The 24,370-nt window shown below is 55.9% G+C and overlaps 1 protein-coding gene across 7 annotated transcripts in view; it reads right to left on the reverse strand.

Annotated features, from left to right (window-relative positions):
- PIK3R5 (phosphoinositide-3-kinase regulatory subunit 5) overlaps positions 1 to 22,628 on the reverse strand; it is a 70,602-nt gene extending 47,974 nt beyond the window's left edge. For 3 of the 7 annotated variants that reach the window (XM_030297105.1, XM_030297104.1, XM_030297101.1), the window contains exon 1: positions 22,506 to 22,590. Coding sequence is in view for 2 of the 7 variants with exons in the window: in XM_030297103.1 (XP_030152963.1) it covers positions 22,506 to 22,613 (108 nt within the window). In the remaining 5 variants the exon portion in view is untranslated. Of the gene's footprint in view, positions 1 to 12,691; positions 12,803 to 22,505 lie in introns of those variants that run through there. The other 4 variants (XM_030297103.1, XM_030297099.1, XM_030297100.1 and 1 more) reach the window with 3 other exon arrangements.
- Positions 22,629 to 24,370: the final 1,742 nt, after the last annotated feature.

Genomic DNA, 24,370 nt, shown 5'->3' on the forward strand with positions numbered 1-24,370 from the left:
TTGATTGGAATGGCATAAAATCTACAGACCAAGTTGGGAAGAACTGCCATATTAACAGTATTGAGTCTGCCTATCCATGAACATGGAATATCTTTCAATTTATTTAGATCTTCTTTGACTTCATTCACCAGGATTTTGTAGTTTTCCTAATATAGATCCTGTACATATTTTATTAGATTTATTCCTGAGTATTTTTTTTTTTTTTAGTGCTCATGTCAATGGTGTGTATTTTTTATTTCAAAGTCCAATAGCTTATTGCTGGTATATAAAAAACAACAGATTTCTTTGTATTAATCTTGCATCTTGCAATCTTCCCATAATCACTTATTAGTTTATTTTTTTTCCTGTCATTTCTTTAAGATTTTCTACACAGATAATCTGGAACATATTATAGAGAATTGATATCATTTGTTCTTTAAGTGTTTGGTAAATTCACCAGTGAAACCGTCTGGGCCTGGTGCTTTTAGTTTTGGAAAGGTATTATTTATTGATTAAATTTCTTTAATAGATACAGTTCTATTCCAATGGCCAATCCTTGTGTGACCTTTGGTAGATTGTGTCTTTCAGGAATTGGTGCATTTTGTCTAAGTTATCAAATTTGCGGGTATAGAGTTCTTCATAGCGTTCCTTTATTATCTTTTTAACGTCCACAGGATTGGTAGTGCTTTCAACTTTTTAAAATTCAGATATAATCCACATAACAGAAAATCCACCACTTTAAGGTGTATACGTCAATGGGGTTTTTATTTTATTTCTGAGAGAGAGAGACAGAGTGTGAGTAGGGGAGGGGCAGAGTGAGAGGGAGACACAGAATCCAAAGCAGGCTCCAGGCTCTGAGTTGTCAACACAGAGCCCGATGTGGGGCTTAAACCCACGAACCACGAGATCATGACCTAAGCCGAAGTCGGTTGCTTAACCGACTGAGCCACCCAGGGGCCCCGAGTGGTTTTTAACATATTCACTACGTTGTACATCCATGACCGTGATCTAAATCCAGAACATGTCCATCACTCCAGAAAGAAACCTCATACTTACTAGCAACGACTTCTCCCTCCCCTTATCATCTGGCAACAGCTAATCTACTCTCTGTTTCTATGAATTTCCTTTTTCTGGACATTTCGTATAAATGGAATCACAATACATCATCTTTGGCATCTAGCTTTCTTCACTTAGTGTGTTTTCTAGGTTTATTCATGTTGTAGCACGTGACAGTAGTTATTCCTTTTTGTGGCTGAATGGTATTCCACAGTAGGGACATGTCATGGCCGTTTATTAAATACTTCAGTTTATGGACCAACATTCATATTGGATACCTGAAGGCGACCTGCTCCCAGCCCAGAGCAAGCCCAGTCCAGCTTCAAGAATCCTGCTTGAAGCTTAAATAAACCATTGCCACCACCGTTAGGTCCTTCCCATGATGGAGTCCCCTCTGCCCACCAGGTGCCTGACCAGGCAGGCATGTGCGCATGCCTTCAAGGCAGACCTCCTTTTCCCTCCATTTGCACATAAGGAAACTACGGCTGAGAAATAAAGCCACTTTCTCAAGGTCTGCTGGAAGGATGCCAGCTCAGGTCTGCCCAACGTCAAAGCCCTCCTCGGCTGTCATGTGACATGTCGAACTCTCTACCTGATTGCTCTAGCACTGGGAGTTCCTAACCTTTTCGTGCCCTAGACCCGCTGGCAATCCGGAAAAGTCTACAGACCCCTCTTCAGAATGACGTTTCGAATGCACCAAACAAAACGCACGGGACTGCAAAGGAAACGAATTGCACCGAGTTGCAATGACCAATGTTTTGTGCGTGACAATCAGACTTGCGGAATGGTAATTTATATTTTTCTCAACGCATTAAGTGACAAAATCCAGCCGTGGGTCGGAGGACCATCATCACCTGAAAGTAGCAAAAAGCATACATGACATCTGAGGGACTTCCAACATGAACTGCAAAGTGATACGAACACATCTGGATCCCTCCTGGTGACCCCGTCCCAGGTGCTACCAATATGACTATGGCTTGTTGTCCGCCTTCCTAACGGAAAGAAACGCCGAACTTCAGTTAGAGGGGAGTGAAATCAAAGATGGTACCCGTTTCCCATCCAAGTCCTTGGACCCCTGGGCGAGAGTCTCTGCTCCCCAGAGGCTGTGGGACCCACAGGAAGAGAAATATGGGCCAAGGGAGCAGCGAGGTCCTGTCCCCCTCTGGGACCCGTTGTCGTCTCTGGCTGGTCACCGTATCCAAGGGGGCCTGCCGTGGGGAGGGGTCACCCTCCTTGCTCACTCTCCTTCCCCGGTCTAGAATTCCTCCAGTCCTCTCCTCTTCTGGGAACCTCCCTAGGTAGCGTTTCTGTTTCTCCTGCTGGTTCCCCTCTTATCTTGGTCTCCCCGAGCCTCTCTCTCTCAAGACAGTTGAATGCCTTCTTAAAACAACACCCTAGAGAGGTCTGGGGAATTTCGAATCTCTCATTTCAGACTTCTTGTATGACTTCAGAAGGGCAGCCCCTGAGCACGGGTCCCTTGGGAGAGGGGGAAGCCCCGGCTGAACGTGTGCTACAGAAGCACTGAATGAAAACCCAGGGCCGGCCCGGCAAGGGGAGGGGGGGCCATGGGGGCCCAGCGGTTCCCTGTGCAGAGAGCCACCCGTCCTCCCTCCTCGTGGGTAGTGGAGAACGACGGGAGAAGCCACGTAACCTCCCTGAACCTCAGTTTCTTCACCCGTAAAAGGGGAGACGGGCATCTTCACGGTGGCAGATCACGGGATGGGGGCCGGACAACAGGGATGCTTGAGTGCGCCCCCAAACCAACCGCCAGGCATGTTCAGAGTTGGCCCCTCACAAGACGAGTCCCAGGGAAAACTCACCAAGTGGCGAGCACCAGAGTGGTGCTGCTTTCCGGTGCTTTGCTAAAGGCTCAGGGCACAAAATGGTCACAGCTTCCCACCCCCCCCCCCCACACACACACACAAAACCTCCTGCCTTTCTGAAACTCGGCCAGGGAGGGGATGTTTTGGGGCACGGCCAGAGCCCGGACGCAGACCTCCTCACCCCCTTCCCTTTCCTCCTCTATAATCAAGGTGCCCTTGGTGGGCTCCCTCTTGTCTCAGCCCCGGTGTCTCCACGGAAAAAGGGACTTCCGAGGGCACTGTAGCTCCAGTCTGGGCCAAGAGGGATAAAGCATTTGTCCTCCCAGCCACATCACCGCCCCCCTCTGCGCCAGCCAAGAGCAGCGGCCTCAGCTGCAGTGGTCCGGGGCCCAGAGACCATTCTGCGTGCTGTCTGACCACGGCGATCGAGGTGGGGGGACCACAGGCAGGGGGAGGACAGGTGCAGGGAAGGCCGACTCCACAGGAGCACATGCCCACAGTGACCTACATGTCAGCAAGACAGGGCACCTGTTTCCATGGTTCCCGAGACCTGCCCGCTCCCCACAGCAGGGACTGGGGGTGGGAGGGCAGGGGACAGAAGGCGGGAGGGAGTGACAGAGACAAGAGAGGATGGGCGGCGGAGGAGGAATGGTAAGCAGGGGGCTTGAAGGGCAGGGTTGCCTAGAAATACCCTTCAAGCGGCCTGGGCCTGGGCCTGATGAAAGACAGTCAAAAACAAAAACAGAAAAGCCAAAATGTACACCAGCAGCCCCAGGGTTTCCTGTTTTTCTAACAAATCACCAATGATTTCCAAGAAAAGCAAGCCGCGCTGCGCTCGGGCCCCGGGCACAGCCGCAGAATTTGCACATCTGGCCTGTGCTTCGAGAGCGCCGCGTACCCCCCCTGGCACAGGATGTGGCGGAGCCCGGGAGGTCTGCAGCTCCGGGGTGCACGCGGGCGCGGGCCAGGAGCGCCCCGGGGCCCCCGCGGACCCTCCCCGGGGTCACGTGGGTGGGCTGCCCCAGGCCCGTCGATTTCGCGGCGCAGGGGCTCCAGGGAGACCCCGCGGGGCCAGCTTTCCCGAGAGGAGGGCGGGGCGCCCCGCGAGTCCTCACAAACGGCCCCCTCAACACACACAAGGTCCGGGGCGCTTTCCGAAGCCCCTGGAGGGATGCGCAGGCCCTGCGGCTGGGCTGAGGCTCCGTCTCCCGGCCCATGACGCTCGCCCCTTCTCACCCCCCTCCCCCCCCCCCCCCCCCCGGGGAAGCGCCCCCTGCCCCTGCCGACCCCAGCCCTCTTCCCTCCTCATCAGGAACCAGAGCCTCCTCAGGGACTCCTGCATGGCCCGAGGCCCCAGGACCTGAGCACATGACCCCTTCCCTGCCAGCCCTTCCATCGAGGAGGGGGCGGGGGCAGGGGGGACCAAGGGTTTGCAGGCGCAGAAATGGAGCGACCTCGCTTCACCCATTCAGGCTGAGGGCAAGGCCCGCAGGGCCCCCCTGCTCCCCCTGCCCCCCGCCCCCCGGGGGCGGGCAGAGTCGTGGATGGAAGGGAGGCAGAGCGATCGTCAGGCTAACACCAGGCACACAGGCGTATCTTTTGCTGAACCACCCGCAAGTGCGCTCCTGGTTGCACACACAATGAGTCACCACCAAATACTAGACTGAACTGTATCAAACAGCAGCGAGTATCTACTGAGCAAGAGGTTCAGTCCCGCTACCTCAGCGTGCATCCCTTAACAGCAAGGGCATTCTTGGGGCGCCCGGGGGGCTCAGTGCGCGGAGCGCCCGGCCCTGGCTCAGGGCACGATCTCGCATCGGGGCTCTCTGCCGTCAGCAAGGGGCCCGCTTCGGATCCCCTGTCTGCCTCTCTCTCTGCCCCTCCCCTGCTTGTACTTTCTCGCTCTCAAAATAAACATTAAAAAAACCCAAACACAAACCAGGACATTCTCCGATCTGAAGACGCTATAATCACACTGAGCAAAAGAATAAGGATTGTGCAATGGTGTCTGCGATGCCCCAGGGATGTCCACACTTTGCAGAACACCTGCTCTGTGCCTGACCGCCCACCATCCCCGTGCCTGGGGCTGGGGCGGGGGGCAGCTGGGGGACCACCCCACTCTGGGAGTTTACTCTGGCCAGGCTGCAAAGCAAACGTGTGAAATTCCTCCGCAGCCCGGTGACCAACACAAAATGAGAATTCTCTGATTTACAGTCCAGTCCCCCGGCTGCGCATGTCTTCTCAGCCGAGGCCCCAGACACTGGACCATCCCCATCGGGCCCTGCCCAAAGTCCTGGCCCGCAGACTCCATGAGCAGACCACTACGTGTTGGGGTCGTCTGTCACACGGCCATAGTGTCCGGAACGTACATCATCCGGTAGGGCCCACGCCGTCACAGAGACTGGGAACCGCTGGGCCACGTGGTCCGAAGAGCCCGGATGGAACAGCTAAAAAGCAAGCTGCTCGGAGACGGGTGCCATCCAACCGGGCAACTGAGACCATCGCAGGCAATTCGGAGACGAAAAGGCCCTTGGAGAGGGCGTCCAACCTGAAGTCATCTACTCAAATACAAACTCTTCGTATCAAGTGGATGTGACCACGAGGTATTTCGCTGGGTGCTGTGGAAGAAACAACCGGGACTAACATACCGCCCTTCATCCCAGATGCTGAGCTTTGCTGATGCCAGCACGGAAGGTGCCACATTCTGGGGACTAGAGTGACCACGGCAGCACATCAGGCATGCTCCTGCCTCAGGACCTCTGCACTCGCTGTTCTCTCTGCTAGGCGTGCTCTTCTCCCAGATGTCTGCTAGGTTCGCTCCCTCGCCTCCTCCAGACTCAATGCTATATTCTCAATGAGGACTTCTGGAAAACCCCACCTTTAGCACATCCTGTTTTGTTTTTTCCACCTCTTACCACCAACTGACACACTGTTCGTGTTACTTTTTTTTTTAATGTTTACTTATTATTTTTGAGAGAGAGAGAGAGAGCGCAAGTGGGGTGGGGCAGAGAGAGAGGGAGGCACGGAATCCGAAGCAGGCTCCAGGCTCCGAGCTGTCTGCACAGAGCCCGACGCGGGGCTCAAACTCACGAACCGCGAGATCATGACCTGAGCCGAAGTCGATGCTTAACTGACCGAGCCCCCCCCAGGCGCCCCTGTTCATGTTACTTACTGGTCGCACTCACTGCCCGTCCTTTTCCTCCAGCTCCATTCGAATGTAAGGCCACAAGGCTGAATGAATGGATAGTGAATGAAAGAGGGAACAAGAAAGGGAGTTCAAGGATGATAAAAGGAGACAGGCTTAGGATTGCACACACCTAGCTCGACTGAGACACAGGTGCTGCTTTTCTCCTACGAATCATCAAACTGACCCACAGCGAGCCCTCGGGACGGTCGGCTGCTTGACCTGGACGGCGGCCGGGAGGCATCCCTGGGTTCAAATCAAGCCATCTGCCAAATCGTTGTTCCTCGGATCGACTCGCGTCTTAGAAAGTCAAGGAAGCAATGAGGAAAACTACTGTTTCATCTTGTGTCTTTAATTCTGACCAAAAATTAAACAACAACAACAAAACTGTTTGTAAAACAGGAGCCGGAGAAACACGGGGAGAAAAAAACGACCACGTTGCCCCAAAGTCTGGACTGATGGTGGGAGAAGGCACTAGGCACACCCAGGCACACGTCTCGGATGTTAAGAAAGCGGATGTCTAAGGGATCAGGGATCAGAGAGCGGGGCTTAACATGAAAAGGGTAAACAGTGGAGCCAAGTCAGAGAGTCTCACGAAGGAGGAAAGGGGGAGAACATGAAGGGGCCGGCACGATTCCTGGGATACATGCCAAAGACAGAAGGGAGGTCCCCCCCGCCCCCAAAAAGAATGAACACAAAAGAGCAGAAGTGAGCAAGTCAGGAAAGGAAGGCTTGAGAACAACCCGGAAGCCTTCAAAAAGGGCTTGCGGAGTTATTTTCAGATCCCAAGCTGGAGATGAGGCTAGACACTCAGGGCAGACGGAGTTATCATCACAGATGCTCCAGAGAAGGCAGAACTGTTCCACAGCTATTTCCTCCGACTTTTTTCTCAAAGAGAATGGGCATCGTCCTGGAAAGTATGGATGAAAGAGGATTTCGGGGCGCCTGGGGGGCTGAGTCGGTTGAGTGTCCGACTTCAGCTCAGGTCATAATCTCAGGGTTCGTGGGTTCGAGCCCCGCATCGGGCTCTGTGCTGATGTCTCGGGACCCGGAACCTGCTTCAGATCCTGTGTCTCCCTCTCTCTCTGCCCCTCCTCCTGTTTGCCCTCTCTCTTTCAAAAATAAATAAACTTAAAAAAAAAAATAAATACGGGCTCCTGGGTGGCTCAGTTAGTTAAGCATCCGACTTCTGCTCAGGTCATGATCTCACGGTTTGTGAGTTCAAGCCCCGCGTCGGGCTCTGTGCTGACAGCTGGGAGCCTGGAGGCTGCTTCAGATTCTGTGTCTCCCTCTCTCTCTGCCCCTTCCCCTGCTTTCCCTCTGTCTCTGTCTCTCTCTCTCAAAAATAAACAAACGTCAAAAAAATTTTAAAGAGGATTCATTTAATCAACAGCAAGCACATTTGGGGGAGGGGGGTCCAGAAATCTCCAGGAGCTCAGGGTCAGAGGGGAAGGTGGGCTTCTGAGAGGTCACTATGCACAGCGGCAAAATCATCACTACCAATGACAAACACGAGACAGAGATCACTAGAAAAACATGCAAAAGACCTGAACAAAACCTTCGTGAAGGAGGCTCTCCAAATGGCCAATAAACACGAAAAGGCGCTCAATTAAAAAACAATTTTTTTTAACATTTTATTTATTTTTGAGAGACACAGCCTGAGCAGGGGAGGGGCAGAGAGAGAGAAGGAGACACAGAAACCGAAGCGGGCTCCAGGCTCCGAGCTGTCAGCACAGAGCCCGACGCAGGGCTCGAACCCACGAACCGCGAGATCGTGACCTGAGCCGAAGTCGGATGCTCAACCCACGGAGCCACCCAGGCGCCCCAGAGGTGCTCAGTTTTGTTAGTCAGAAGGGAAATGCAAATTCAAACCACGACCCACCCACCAGGATAGCCCAAATGGAAAACACAGAAAACCCTGTTCGTGAGGACGTGAAGCACCTTGAACCCTCGCGACTGCAGGTGCGCTCGAGCACAACCCAGTACGGTCGTTTTCCAAGTGGAAAACCGTTTAGCAGTACCCACTAAAGTGCAACCCGTGCGTGCCCCGCGACACAGCAATCCCACTCCCGGATGCACACTCGAAGGACGCGCACCACAGAGTCCGGAGCAGCGCCTTTCAAACTAGTGAGGCGTCCCAGGGGAGGTGAATAAGGGCAAGGCGCAATAAAAACCTGGAGGAGGAAGAAGGTCAACCAGCAGCACTTGCCCAAGAAGGTAACTCCACACCAGAATTTTCAGCCTTGGGATTCAGAAGATCCCACCAACAAGGGGACGGGGGGAGACCAGGGGAGAAAGGACCACCACCGAGGGAACAGGGTTCTGGAGTCAAATAGAGAGTCTGCTGCTTAAAACGAGCTGAAGATTGCAGATGCCGATAAATACATCTCAGAGTCATAAGGAAACCTGAGTCCGTCAAAGGGAACCGCGGCTAATCGCCTTTGAAGAACTGGAGAAAATGAAAGACAGACACGGGAAAGATGGAGAGTGAGACAGACAGACCAAGGCGGAGACGGACGCTAGAAAAGGCCGTCCCAGTTTTAGAGACGAGCAAAGTCGTAGACTCTCGGAAGCCACAGTCTCTGAGTCGGGCAGCCCCCATGCCATCAAGGCAGTTTGAGGGTACTCAGGGAAGGATCCAGAGACCGCCAGGGGCTAGAATGGCTTCACGAACAGAAGACATGAAAACGCACAGAAGTGGCGTATCTGGGTTTGAGCGAGTCCTGTGAGAGCCTCATGACAACGTGGAAAAGCACGAACCGCGGGTGACACAGACGGGTGGCTTCAGCCCTGGCTCCATGACTGTCCCCAAAAGGGCCTTGAGGGTCTTTATCTGCAGGGACGGCTCTCTTAAAATGCCAGAGAGCTCTCTGTCTTTGGCCCTTCAAAGCATGTCATTTTTTAAAAATTACTTTTTTAGGGGTGCCTGGGTGGCTCAATGGGTTAAGCATCTGACTTCGGCTCAAGTCGTGACCTCACGGTCCATGGGTTTGAGCCCCACGTCGGGCTCTGGGCCGACAGCCCAAAGCCTGGAGCCTGTTTCGGATTCTATGTCTCCCTCTCTCTCTGCCCCTCCCCCCCACTTGCTCTCCCAAGCAGGCTCTGCACTGTCAGCGCAGAGCCTGATGCAGGGATTGATCTCCCAAACCATGAGATCACGACCTGAGCCGAAATCTAGGACGATCAACCAACTGAGCCACACAGGCGTCCCCAGGGCATGCCATTTTAAAAACTGTGGTGTAATGTGAATAGCATAAAATGTATCATTTTAATCATTTTAAAATACGCAGCTCAGTGGCATTAAGAACATTCATGTTGTCCCATAGCCACTACCGCCTCCTGTCTCCAGATCTTTATCCTCCCAAGCTGAAGCTCCATACCCATGAAACAAACGCTCAGTCCTCATTCCCCTCTTCCTATTCCCCAGCCCCTCTAGTCCCTACCCTTCCTGCCGTCTCTATGAGTCTGATGACTCTAGGAACCTCATATACGTGGGATCATACTGGATGTGTCCCTTGTGACTGGCTCATTTCACTTAACTTGAAGTCTTTAAGGTTCATTCTGTCGTGACAAGTCAGAATTCCACTCCTTTTTCAGGCCAAATAATATTCCACTGCATGCATATGCCGAATTTCGTCTGCCCGTTCATCTGTAGGTAGACATTATTGATTCCACCTTTTGATACAGAATGCCATTTTTTTGTGAACGGTTTCCAACGGAGCTCAGAAGGCATGTGAGCCGCACGACAGAAGGGATAAGGCACCTTTATGTAACAGTGTCGATTCAGAAAGATCTCAAACCGATAGAGTTCAAACACGGATGAGACTCCTGATTGTCCTCCTACAATTCTTTCTTCTATAATAACACGATGTTCAGAAATTTCAGATTACATTTCTCAGATTCTCTTGTTAGCCCAGCGTGGCCATGCGGCTACATTCTGGCCCGCGGAATAGAAGTAAATGTTGAGGAGTACAATTTCCGAGGCATGCCTTCTTTCTCTTTCCTCCTCCTGCTAGCTGGAATGCAGATATGATGGCAATTGCTAGAGCAGCCATTTTGCACCATGAGATGAGAGCCACGTGTGGAGAGAGAAATAAACCCCTCTCATCTACACCACCGCCCTGTTGTGCTTCTCTGATACAACAACAGGCAAACCAATATACTGTTTCCATCAATACTGAGTTGTTGAAGAAGCAACGTTAGATTTTGCGAGTGGGGGGAGGGCCGTTACTACATCATTTAGGTACAGCTGGTAGGATTTTCCCCCAATTTGTGGAGCATGGTTTATGAACTGACCTGAAACGGAGACCGCAAAGCGTACCTCCAAATTCCCTTACAAGGAGACACATCAGAAAAGCTGAAGTCATCCTCCCAGAGAAGAGGTATACATCTTCTATATGGCGTGCCCGCCTCTGGGTACCCCACTTTGGGGGAGCCACAGCAGGGGCTGAATTCTTTAAATTAATTATCCAGACATTCTTCGGAGCAAACGGGGTTGGCCAGCTAGTACGGAAGCAATTCAAGTGGAGTGGACACGGTTTTGATAAACGTTAGTAGAGATAATCTCTCGCTGGTTGCGTAGACGGCAGAGTGCAAATGCAGTACGGGCATTACAAAACCGTCCCTCCCAAACCGTTTCATGAACAGCGATGTCTCCAAGGCAAAGCTATGAAGACAACAAAATGATCGGTGACCGCCAGGGGTGGGGGGCAGGGGAAAGGGAGAGATAAACAAGAGCACAGAGGAATTCTAGAGCGTTCAAAATGCTCTGCGTAATATTATAATGATGGACGCAGGTCATCACACATTTGCCGAAAACTCACAGAATGTGCAACGCCAGCGGCGAACCCTAAGGTAAACTGTGCATCCGGGGCGGTGATGATATGTCAATACAGGTTCATCCTTGGTTAGAAATGTTCCATTCCGGCAGATGGTGTTCAGAACGGGGGAGGCTATGCATGGGGTCGGGGCTATATGGGAAAACTCTGTACCTTCCTCCCAATTTTGTTGCAACCTTAAAATTGCTTTAAAGGAATTAAGTCTCTTTTGAGAGAGAGAGAGAGAGAGAGAGAGAGAGCAGGGAAGAGGGGCAGAGCAAGAGAGAGAATCCCAAGCAGACTCCACACTCAATGTGGAGCCGGACCCGGGGCTCGATCCCGTGACCCTGGGCTCATGCTCTAAGCCGAAACCAAGAGCCGGACGCTCAACCGCCTGAGCCGCCCAGGCGCCCCGTGAAGTCTTTACTAAAAATAATAATAATCGTGTTGCCATCTCCGTCCACTGAGCGGGTGGCAGGAGTGACATCGGGAAGGAATCCCTTATCTTCAAACTCACTGAATGGGGAGGGGGAGGGGCAACACCCGAGGCGGACTGAACCGCGGCCCCCACCCCATCCCTTCCACACTCTCTATACGGCAGCGTTGATGGGGACCCAGCAGCACAGAGCCGTGGCCCAAGGAAGGGCGTTCTCCATGCCTCTCGGGACAGTGGCTGGACCGTCACAGCACGCGGCCTCGGGCAGGGGGCAGGACGACAGGGGAATGGGGCGCTGTTTGCCCCTCCTTCTTCATCCATGGCCTCCAGTACACGGCCATGCGGCCTTGAGGGCTCGCTTCCGACATTTCCCACGGGTCCCCCGGGTGCCGTGTTTTTCCACCTGACTCGGGTACCTTCTAGAAGCCCAAACGGCTCGCATGCCGTGGGCCTGAGCTCCTTAGCCTCACTAGTTCAGAAATGTGTGTCTAGATTCTAGATGCCACCCAAGGCTAGTCCGTCCCAACCCGAGCCCACCTCTGCCTCTCTACACTAGGAGGTTTGATGACTGACTTCTTTAAAGGCGCCTAGATTTCCCCCCCCTCCTTTCACATCTTACGGCACCTTACATGCAGACAAACCGCCGTGAGGGCACTCTGACCCGCGGGCTCGTGCGTGGATGCCACGGGAGTCCTCTGCACCTGTGCCCTGTGGCTGGGCAGCTCGCGTCTTGCGACCTCTCTCTGATGGCTTCAGGGGGCCAGCTCACCACAGAAAACAGCCTCGGGGCAAGAGAAGTCAGGTGGCGACGGTGAGCCCCACGCCTGGGTCACCCGCTTGCTGCGGAGGGGGAGCTACAGGATTCCCGTCCCCGGGGCCACCAGAGCCTGGGGCACTTTACCCGTCCGGACGGTCGTGTTGGGTCACAGAGATAGTAAGGGGCCCTGGACGCAGGCGCGCACTCTCCCGTGGGGGCCGTGGCGGTGGCCCCAGGCTGGCGGGGGGTGGGGGGGGGGACCCCAGGGCTGCCACAACTGTGTGAGGAGGCGGGAGGCCAGTGTCAGCCTCCTTGGCCCATTTTTCAGGTGGGCACAGAGAGGGCTCCACCTTGGATGAATCAGGACAGGAGGGTTCTGGCTCCTGGGGCGTCTTCCCCCCTGCTCTCTCCTCCCCCCAGAAGGTCCCCTTTCCTCTCCAAAGCATTACTCCCGCTCGAAGGGGACAAAAGAAAAAAGGAAGAAAAAAAGACCCTCGTCCTTGCTTACCCTGACCCGTCACCCTGCTTGTGAGTGACAACAAGTGACAGAAGGGAGTCGCCCGTCACTCTGAAGGTTCCCAATAGGCTACCAGAGCCACATTCGTGAATATGCAAGTTAATAACGCTTACTGGCGATACCTTACTTTCTCCCAGTTTAAAAACTTGACTTCTCGGGGCGCCTGGGCGGCTCCGTCGGCTGAGCGTCCGACTTCGGCTCGGGCCACGGTCTCGCGGTTCGTGAGTTCGAGCCCCGCGTCGGGCTTCCTGCCGCCAGCCTGTCAGGGCACAGCCTGTTTCGGATCCACTGTCCCCCTCTCCGTGCCCCTCCCCTGCTTGCCCTCTCCCCAAAATATTAAAAAAAAAACCCCAAACTTGACTTCTACGCTTCCCTCGGCCTCCTCCAGGGTCAGCAGGGCCAGGCACCCTTGGGGATGTTTAAAGAATCCCCGGAAAAACTCCAGGCATCTGTCTGCCTCCCTCCCCGGGAAAGCAGGGCTCCGGATTGCCCCATAGCCCACCGGACAGCCAGGACAGGCATCCCCTCTGCCTAGTAAACGTGTAAACATCATGTTGCAAACACACACTTACTTCCTCAGGCCCCTGTTGGGGGGGGGGGGGGGCGGCGGCTCCCCAGGGCCTCGCCGCTGTCAGACTTACTTCTGACTGACCTGGAGGGTGAGCAGAGGGCTCCCAGGGGGTGGGGTCTGGGCACGCGGAGTTGGCCAGGGGCTCCTGGGGCCTGAAGGGGCCCAAAGGGAGACGCGTGCCTTGTCCCGTAACAAAGACAAGGCCACAGGGTTGGTTTTTTTTTTTCCTTTTTAATGTGTTATTTATTTATTTATTTTTTTAAGACTGAGAGAGAGCATGAGTGGGGGAGAGGCAGAGAGAGAGGAAGAGCAGAAGGCAGGCCGTGGCCCGGAGGCCCGCGGGCGGGCGTAAAAGGTGACGACAGCTGAGTGGCCCGGCACAGAGAACGCTGGGGAAGTGAGAGGGGCCAGCCGCACCATGGCACTGGCTGGAGAGCGGAGAACAGGGGGGGGGGGGGGGCCCAGGGGAGGTGACTCCAAGGTTTCAAGTCTAGGAGTGTATTGTCACCAGAACCACGAATGGGGAAGTCTGTAGAGGAAGCCTGCTTTGTGGGCGAGGCGCTGGGCTCTGAACAGGGGCTGAGGTGGGAACAGAGCCAACGGCCCGCATGGGCTTCGACACAAAGGTGAGGGAGGTAAACGCACCCGAGGGGTGGCCAGAAGGGGAGGCACAGGCGGCGGAGAAAGAGATCCAGGTGAGCCTCTGTGGGGTTTGCGGGGGGGACCGCCCAGCTTTGGGATTTGTCTCCTCGAGGCCACTGAACTTCTTAAGTTCAAATTACGTGCTCAGAACAACCAATCTGTCTCCGACCCGTCAGACACGGCCACTGTGATTTGGAGAACTGCAGACCTGGGACCGGAGCATCCTCGGTCTCCATTCTCACGGCAGTCGCGTCTACGTATGACACGTACTTCTCTTGAATGCTTCCCTGGACGGGGAACTCATGACCACAAGGTCACCCGCTCCATGGTTGATGTGTTCTGAATTTGGCTTTGTTGCATCACATGCTACAGAGCCTCCAAAGAGAGACGCTGGGTAGGAGGGGAACACTGGGTTTATCACTGCAAAGCCGCCAGCGACCTTGGAGGAAGCCAGCCTACGGAGGAGACCGGGTGGAGGGCGACAACACAGTGCCATTGTAGTCCAAAGGATTTGCAGCCGCTTGGAGTCCTGCCGTGAAATGGGCACCGTGACGAAGGAAGAACTCCCACAAGTCCCGTGTCGGAGGGCGGACTGGGGAAAACGCACAGGCTGTCGGAATCTCACAGCCCGTTTGATCCAGAAGGGAACAGGCTCAGACCCGTGGACAGAGGCCGGAACGGGGAGGGGTCATCTCCTCCCCCCACCCTGGGGTATGAACATCACGCCATAGTCCCCCGCCCCCGCGCCTCCCTCCCCCTGTGTTCTCCTAAGCACAATCACAGACCAAGGAAAACTCTTGACTTTTCGTCTTCTCAGAATGAAACTCCCAAGATGTCAGCACAGAAGTGAATGCAAAACTCACGGGCCTATGAAACACAGGCCCCGAAAAACCCCCCACACAAGGGGCCATCACTCCCCAGGCCAACCCGGAGACGGGGCGGGCTGGCCCCAAGAGCGGATCTGGGTCAGCCGCGCAGGAAGGTGATCCTCGCGGTGGGACCCGGTGTATGTATGACACCGGGTGTCAGAAGAAGTCCAAGAACACGAGATGCCACCAAAAGCTCAGGCTCCAGCTCGGGATGTGGCCGAGGATCCCGGGCTCCCGCGGTGGCTCCGGGGTCTCCTACCGTGGCAGGCTACACTCTCCTGACCACAGAAGCGCCCCTGCTCCGGGGGAAGAGCTGGGAGGCAGGGCTGTAGGGTTTGCGGAGGAACTGTCCAGCTTTGGGATTTGTCTACTCGAGGCCACTGAACTTCTTAAATTCAAATTATGTTCTCAGAACAACCAATCTGTCTACAACCCGTCGGACGCGGCCACTGTGATTTGGAGAACTGCAGACTTGGGAACGGAGCATCCTCGGTCTCCATTCTCACGGCAATCGCGTCTACGTATGACATGTATTTCCCTTGAATGCTTCCCCTGATGGGGAACTCATTATCACAAGACCGCCTGTTCCATGGTTGATATGTTCTGAATTTGTCCAAGATCTTCCTTGTCACAAGCTGAGGTCTCCTGAGGTCCCTCTTTCTCCTTCCTGGAGTATGACACCCCCCCCCCCCCGCCCCGAGCAGGTAGTCTCCACCTTCTCCAAAAAACACCACCCTCCAAACATCTGAAGATAGACATTACTTCTCCCTTGTGTCTTCTTCTTGGAGGAAAACCTCCGGGCTTCTTTTCTCATTTTGTATTATGTCATCACCACCTCTGGTGACCTTTCTCTGTGTGTGAATTCGTTATATCAGCATCCTCGCCGGACCAGAGCAGCTCCGTGTGGAAACAGGCCATCCCGTAGCCAAAGGGCACGGAAAGCAAGGACTCATGGGAGTTAGTGGCGGCCTGGCGGAGGCCAAGAATCAAAGATGGCTCCCAGGCTCCAGCTGGGGACACTGAGGCAGCAGGTCTATGCCTGGAAGGCCGGGGAAGGGACAAGAGGGGAGGAAGGCCTGGGGGCCGGGAAGCCAGGAATGAGCAGCAGAGGAACTAAAAACCAGAGCCTTTCTCCCGACTTTCCGGGAGCAGATCACTTCCTTGCTCCGGCCACTCTCCCTGGGGGTCCCAGGGTGCAGGAGAAGACGAAACGCCTCCAGGGTATCACCAGCGCGTTAAAACCCCGACAACAGCAGGACAGCAAAGGAAAGTGCAGGCCAGCCTTACTTGCGAGTATGGATGCAAAAAATCCAAAAGAGAATCCTAGCAGGTCAGACCTAGCACTGTATTAAAATAAAAAACCACCTTGGCCAACTGGAGTTCGTTCCAGAAGTGCAGGGAGGGCTCAAGTTAAGGATATGATGCGTCATACAAATCTAAGGCCAGGCAAAAGGATACAAGGATCTCCTGGTAGATGCTTAAAGAAGTATTTCGCAGGGGCGCGTGGGTGGCTCAGTCATTAAGCATCCGACTTCGGCTCAGGTCATGACCTCACGGTTCGTGGGTTCAAGCCCCGCGTCAGGCTCTGTGCTGATGGCTCAGAGCCTGGAGCCTGTTTCAGATTCTGTGTCTCCCTCTCTCTCTGCCCCTCCCTCACTTGGACTCTCTCTCTCTCTCTCAAAGATGAATAAACTTTAAAAAAAATTAAAAAGAGAAGTATTTGGCAGACGTAACTTCCATTCATGCTTTTAAAAATCCTCAGCAAAATGAGGAACCGGAGAAAACCCCCTTCCCACGTGGCACTTGATGGGGACCACGTATCACAGAGACCAAGCCCCCGGCTCATTCCAGCCCTTGGAAGCTCGAGACGCTGGGAGCATCTGTGGTAACGAAACAGCCGTGGAGGGAACAGCAGAGCTTCTTATAAGGACACCATGAGCAAAAGTAATACTTTTGCTCGCAGATGGTCTTGAATTTCATCGTCTCGAAGATGGCTTGAATTCAAGACTTGATGAGACATTCAGAAAGTGATAAGCATGGCTGGGGCTCAGTGAACGGTCAGGGAGCTCACCCTCCCACCCCCCACCCTGCACGGGCCACCTTGACACCTCACCAGTGAGTCACCGGTGACCTCCCGTGCAGTTTGCAAGTTTCAATCATCGGTCACCACCCCCCCGCTGGCCTCTAGCCACGGCTGACTCCCCGTGTGCAGCGATGCTGGGGGGTTACCCCAAGAAATCGGCGGAAAGAAAGTCCTGTTTTTGAGAACAGGGGTGAATACCCTGGCTTTGCTGGTGAACTGCAGAGCTCTGAGAACACCCTGACCTTTTACGCAGAACTCTGGAAGAGAGGGGGAGAGAAACCGTGCGTGTGTGTGTGTGTGTGTGTGTGTGTGTGTGTGTGTGTGACAATTCTCCTGCCAAGGGTCAAAACGACCAAGCCCAGACCCCAAACGCCTGTGCAGGCTTCGTGGTTCCAGGAAGACGAGTTTGGATGGGGAAGAAGGGTGCGGAGAGTGAACGGACGGCAGACAATCGGGGGTTCCTAACCCTGTAAGTGAGCAGGTTTGGAGAGGGGCGGAGCGGAGGCCCGGCGGACAGCGTGCTTGTTTTCCAAGCGTGGAGGCTTCCTCTGCCGCCGATGCAGAGGACTCTTGCAGGAGCCCCCGGGGACATCCGCAAACCATGCTCCCCGCTGATGACCGGTGCCCAAGGAAAAGGGAAGCGCCAGTAATAGAACTGATGGCCTTCACGTCCTTGAGCCGGACTCGGAGTCTGGGGCGGGGGCAAGGGAGGAAGAGATAGGGCTGAGGGCTTGAGGCCCCGGTCTACGCCAGACCTTGGGTGGGGTGACTGACAGCAGGTGCCTCACCGATGCCCCCAGGAGAGGAGCCCCCGCAGCCCTCAGGACGGTTAAAAGGAACGCCTGCAGGGCTCAGTCGGTTAAGCGTCCAACTTCGGCTCAGGTCATGATCTCGCGGTCTGTGAGTTCGAGCCCCGCGTCGGGCTCTGTGCTGATGTCTCGGACCCTGGAGCCTGCTTCGGATTCTGTGCCTCCCTCTCTCTCTGCCTCTCCCCCACTTGCGCTCTGTCTCTCTCTCAAAAATAAATAAAATGTAAAAAAAAAAAAAAAAAAAGGAACACCCAAGAGGATGCACCCGGGAGCACTTAGCATGCATCCGCTAACATTAGGTACTACTGTTCTCAGCATCCCTCTTTCCATCTTGTATCTCTCAAGTGTCAACGAGAAAATGACATCGTTAGGGAAACCTTGCCTTCACCCCCCAAATGTGTGGATCAACCTTTATGTAATCTCACAGCCCCCCCCCACCGCCGCCCCCATTCTCACCATCGCGATTACACGATGTGTGTGTCTAGCGTCTTGCCCGCCAGACTAATTTCCCAAGCGCAAGAACATTGTGTTGTTCAGGGGTCCCCAGAGCCCGGCGCTTTGCCAAGCCGTGTCTCATTTATCCAGAAGGCACTGGACTGAAAAGCCCCATCATCCAGAGCCCCACCGCCGGTCTGGAGGCCCTGTGGTTGGCCACAGTTCATGCCCCAAAAGTCACGCCCTAGAGGGCACGAACTTCACACCCGCAAGCACATCCAAGCTGCCACTGGGGCCTGGTCATCTCAGAGAGTCAGCCCAGCCCTGGCACTTTCTAGCAGCGTGGCCTTGGTCCTCCGTGTCCGCATCCGTAACGTTCGGATCCTGGTTTTTGCTACCTCGGAGTGCGGCCGTGAAGGACCAAAGAACGTGAAATACTCAGTCCAGCGCCCAACACCGCGAACGTACAGCGGAAGGAGACGGGAGCCGAGAGCAAGATGAGCGAGAAGGGGCAGACACGTTGTCCCGAGCGGAGCCAAGGTGCGAAAGGGAGTGGCAGGTAGAACCAGCTGACGATTCCCAGGAAATCATCTGACACTGGGAGGACACGCACGGACCGACCCAAGGTCACATGCCTAGCAGTGGAGGAGGAGGCGGGCAGACACAAGGCCAGGCGACTCCATGGGGGGCAGGTCAGGAGCCACCCTCGGCCCTCACACCCCCGCCCTGCCCCCAACAAGGAAACCACACAGAGTCATTTGCCTAGGTCAATAACAGCGCTGACGAGACTCGGGAGGACACGAAAATGAAAAGCACACCCCACCCTCCTGCCCCCCTACACCCTCTGGCGAGCGGGCAACTCCCACTGTCGGGTGTGCGTGGATTTCTTGCCTGTGACACCCTGGGGAGTGAGTTCCACGGTGACAGCTGAACAGCCACGCCGAGCACGGGGGGGCTCAGGCGAGCCAGCCCATGAGCTACTGGTCAGACCCCGTGGGCCAGAGTGGTCAGTGCTCCGTCAGGAGGGCGCCCGAGGTGCGGGAGGGGGGGACTGGAGGTGGGGCCGGCGCCGCGGGGCGAGGCGGGGGTTGGGAAAGTCTTCGAAGATGACAAGGTCTGAACGCGGAGGGGAAGGAGTCATAGTCCACCGGGCAGTAGAGGAAGCAAAGAAGGGTAACGTGGTGAGAAGGACTAGCACGTGCAAAGGTACAGAGGCCTGCGTGAGCTTCAGGACATAAAGCGGCAGGGTGGGCCAGAGCTGGCTGGTGCGAGGCCTGGCTACCATGCCAAGCGGTATGAGCCTTCTCCGAGGGGTGTGGGGGAGGGGGCAACGGCCGCCCTGAAGGGTTCGCAGTTAAAAATCTTGCTCAGGTTCGTCGCCTTACGTGACCATGGCCGCAGGAGAAAGTCTGGGCCGGGAGCCGGGGAAGGCTGGAGGCTGGGGTCTCCCACTGAGGCCAAACTCTAGAGCCCAAAGCCTAGAACCCCAACTGGTAGACCCACCAGACCCAAGAAGGGCCCAGCGTCTGCTCGGTGCCACCACCAGTCACCCCCTGCTTCCGATTCCTCAGCCCCCACCCTCCTCCTGGGTGCACTTGTCACAGCTGTGTCTCGCTTATCCAGAAGGCACTGGACTGAAAAGCCCCATCATCCAGAGCCCCACCGCCGGTCTGGAGGCCCTGTGGTTGGCCACAGTTCATGCCCCAAAAGTCACGCCCTAGAGGGCACGAACTTCACACCCGCAAGCACATCCAAGCTGCCACTGGGGCCTGGTCATCTCAGAGAGTCAGCCCAGCCCGGCACGTTCTAGCAGCGTGGCCTTGGTCCTCCGTGTCCCCATCCGTAACGTTCGGATCGTAGTTTTTGCTACCTCGGAGTGCGGCCGTGAAGGACCAAAGAACGTGAAATACTCAGTCCAGTGCCCAACACCGCGAACGTACAGCGGAAGGAGACGGGAGCCGAGAGCAAGATGAGCGAGAAGGGGCAGACACGTTGTCCCGAGCGGAGCCAAGGTACAAAAGGGAGTGGAGGTAGAACGAGCTGATGATTCCTAAGACGTTATTACATGGCGTTCGATGTACTATATGTATGAAAGCGAGCCACACAAGTGACAAGGATTTCCTCTACAGGTGGGTACAGTGAAAAGTTTTGGTGTCCATGAGGTCAAGCTACTGGAAAAATCCACGCAGATTCACTCAGGGGAATGACATAATTCTGTGCGTGCCTGGGTATTTCTACAGCATTCCCACAACCCAAATCTGTAAAACGTACATTGCATTTAACAGGATCTAAGATGACTTCAATGTTTTTTTTAAATAATGATAATAATAATAATTATTATTATTATTATTATTATTATTTAGAGAGAGCACGAGCAGGAGAGAGGGGCAGAGGGAGAGAGACAGAATCCCAAGCAGACTCCACACTCAGTGCGGAGCCCGACACGGGGCTCGATCCCACCACCCCGGGATCATGACCTGAGCCGAAATCAAGAGTTGGACGCTCAACCGACCGAGCCACCCGGGCGCCCCTAAGATGCCCTCAATCGTAAGGTGAGCTGTTATTTTGCGTGCCACTAAGAAAGACATATTGCTGTCGGCTATGATGGTACGATGCCATAGAAGGTAAGACGGATGTTGATTGCCAAGCTGTTAAAACGTGAACATATATAGTTACGTCTTCAAATCAACGGGATATCCTCATAGGTCATATATGTTTGCTGTGGGGATGTCTCATCTGCAGAAATCAAGCGCAACCTCTCCTTTGTTCCCTTGCACACATCTATACCAGAGGCTCAAAAAGCAAACTGACCACCTCTCTCCCCCTCCACCCCGAGTGACGGCTCATCACCATCTTGCCCCTCCAGAAGCTTCCTCTCTTAAGGAGCTCATCCAGAGGCTTTCAGCCCACCCAGAGCTGAGCCAAACAAGACTTCTGGTTCACAGGGATCCCGCTGGGGTGAGCCTCTTGGAACGAGGGCAGAGTCAGAAAGGCTCAAATACTCAGCTGAACCCAAGCTGGGGCCCCCAGGCTGTCCGGGCCACGCTGGCTCTCCTCCTCCGACACTCCTCAGCCAGGAGGCCCACGATCCATGTGTGGTCTTAGCATCGTTACCCCTCCAGGAACCCCAAACATGCTTTTCATGCAGTCCCCCCACTCGGCTTCCCCTGATTATTCTTGAAAGAGACAACCAGAGCTGCAGCTGGAGGTCAGGGGGGAGGGGGTGTCTTAAGACCCCACAGTCCTGGCAGCTTATGCTCCAAAAAGCAAGGAACGGTATCCTGAAGCAGGAAGAGAGAGCCTGACTATCTGAGACCCTCTTTTGTCTTCCTGGACCCACCCGGCGGCGGGGCAGGCTGGGGAAGGAGGTAAGCCTCTGATCCCCTCGCTCGTTGCTGCAGATAAATACCCAGGAAGCAGCTTCCGTGCGCGGCTACTCTCCTCACGCTTTTCTCATCTATTTCCCCCCAGCCCCGTGAGGTCGCTATTAGAGCCCATTTTAGAGACAGGACAACCAGTCTGGGAGAGGGGTGGTAAGATACTCCGGGTCGCACAGCAGGGCCTGGCCGGCAACTCAGGTCTCCCCTCCACATCACACGGGGCTCTCAAGCAATGGCTCCAGCGGCATCCTTCAAGGAGCTTGCTCAAATTTTAGAAAAAGACAGATTCCAGACCTGCCCCCAGCGGACCCCCCCCCCCCGTCCCCCAAAGCTGGGGCTGGGGCCTGGGGCAGGTGTGCTTTAGCAAGTTCTGGGAACCCGGACCCTTACCAGGTGGTCTAGGCCAGGAGCAAGGGGGCGGATCAGAAGTTGCAGCGACGAGCGGAGGGAGGAAGCGAAGGGCAGCCCAGAAGGGGCCTTCCGGGCCCGGCCGACCTGGCCTACTTTTAGCCCTCATTTCGCCAAACCTCCTCTCGGCGCAGAGGCTTGTTAAACTCTTCATACCACATCCTGCTGCTTTCAACTCGCCTTCCTTCTTCCCTCCGAACCATCTCCTTCCTCCTCCTGACCCGAACCTCTCGCCGATGTACCCGGAGCCCTGGGATGGGCCAGCGCGCGCGCGCACGCGCACACACACCTGCACGCACGCACCCGCGGAGCCACGCAGGGACACCCGGGTGTAAACACGGCTCGAGCCACCGCGCCGACGGGCGGTGCTCTAGAAGAGCGGCCGGCGCCCGGGCACCTCCGCGACCCCCCCGGGTCCTGACGGCGGTGCCCGCATTCACCGCGACAGTCCCCAGGCGGAGAGGCGCGCGGGCCCGCGACGGAGGCAGGAGGCCGCGGCCACACGCGCCGCCCCGGCCTTCCGCAGTGGCTACCCGGCGGACGCACCCCACCCCGGGACGCCCCTTCTGTCTCCGGGATTACCGGGGCGGCAGGTGCGCGGACCCCGTGCCCACGGAGAGACACCCCGACTGCCCAGCCCGCCCGCCGCCGCCGCCGCCGCCGCGGCCCGAGCGCACGGCTCCCCGACGGTGCGCGGGCCGCCCCCTCTCGCGCCCTCGCCGCCCGGCCGGCCACGCACCTGCAGTCCCCGCCGGGCGCCGAGCCCCTCTCCAGCGGCGACTCCCCGCGGCTCGCGTGCTGTCGGGACCACGGCGCCGGGCAGCAGCCGCGCGGCGAGTCCCAGCATCAGCCCAGGCAGCGCTCCGACGGCGGGGCGGGACGGGGGCGGGGCCACTCCGGGGGGGGCGGGGCGGGGCGCCCAGCCGGCCTCTAGCGCCCCCTGGCGGCAGGGCGGGCGAGGGGCCGGCGGGCCCCCTCAGCCTGAGTCCCCTCCTGACCCCGCGCAGCGCGCAGGAGCCGCGGTGCCAGCGACGCGCGCGTCTGCCCTGGAAGGCACAGGCCCCGCGGGCGGGCGGCCACGGCCGGAGGGGCACCCCCGAGGGCCCGCGATCCCCCGGGAGGCAGGTGCGGCCGGTCCCGGGGAGCGGAAGCGGGCCTCGGCCCTGCAGGAGGGGTGGGCGGAGCAGGAGGGGAGGGCTTGGGGTGGGGGCTTCGGGGAAGGAGGAGAAAAGGGAAGCTCCGAAGAGCTGCTTCCTTCTCTCGCTGCGACCCAGCGCCCCACTTCCTCCTGCTACTTCTATTTTCTCTGGGTGCTCTTAACCTTTAAAATGCCTGCACCCCTGGTGCGCAGACGGGCGCCCGGACCCTCCCCCCCCCCCGGGCCTCCCCCTCTTCTGCGAGAAGGCAGCCTTTCTGCCCCGCACCTCCAGTCTCCGGGCTGACCTCCCACCCCCTTTCCTTCGCCAGTGGCTGTCACTTCGGCCATTTCTCAGCCCATGAAGTGGGGAGGGGTCGTCTCCAGAGTCAAGGCCCTCTTTTTGCCTCCTCCCTTTTCCCCCTAGACGACGCTGGCAGGAAAAACGCATCGCGGAATCCCGGGAGTCACTGCACTTCCCCGTGCCTCAGTTTCCCCACTTACAAAATGAGGGTAAGAACGTTGGCTACGGTGCAAGCCGTCCTGGCGAGGAAAGAATGAGCCCTTCGTTTCGGAATTAACAAAGGGCAAGGCTGAAATTCCCACTTCCACTATTGAATGGGACTCTGTGTCACAATAGCTGTTAAAGGCGTTTGAAATTGGCCACAAGCTCGTAAGTTGCTGTTGGTCCAAAGCCACAACCCTACCTGAGGCTTTGAGAGACGCGAACACACCAATGACTTTTCTTTTCCTGACTCCCTAAATACCAAGAAAAAGCAACTTCCCCAAAGACATAGAAACAGAAAGTACCCTTGGGCGAACACGGAGGTCAGGTTCCAGAAAGACGCTCAGAACCTGTCTGGTAGTTCTATGTCTCATCCTCCACCCCAACCCCCTCATACCACCTAGTCTCTCTCTCTCTCTCTCTCTCTCTCTCTCTCTCTCTCTCTCTCTCTCTCACACACACACACACACACACACACACACACACAGGAACCAGAACCAGGAAAGAGAGGACATGCTTGGAGTCATATGACTTGATAAGGGTGGGCGTCTTGATAAGGGTGGGCGAGGGCTCTGGTTTCCCCAATCCCTACTTTTTCCCCACCACCAAACAGGAGAAGGGGGAATATGGAGACAACCCAGAGGTGGCCAAGTGGGGGGGAAGGATGGCTTGGAACTGCTCTGGAATCAGGAACCGAGTAGTAAGAATGACACGATGTATGCCAGATTGACATGGTGAACTGTGAGATCACTTTGAAAGTTAGGGCATCCCTGACTTGGCCCATGTCCTTGGTATTCCTAAAACTGAAGGTGGAAAGCTGAAGCAGGGTAGCCTGTGAGAGTTCACTGCCAGGGAGCTGAGCATCTGGTGAGGGCCACTTAGTCCCTTCCTGCCTCCCCCCCCCCCCCCACCGGGCTCTCCTGTTATCCCACCCCTCCCGAGCTCCACCTGTCTCCCTGTGCCC

Source organism: Lynx canadensis, chromosome E1, assembly GCF_007474595.2.
Source record: "Lynx canadensis isolate LIC74 chromosome E1, mLynCan4.pri.v2, whole genome shotgun sequence".
Lineage (NCBI taxonomy): Eukaryota > Metazoa > Chordata > Mammalia > Carnivora > Felidae > Lynx > Lynx canadensis.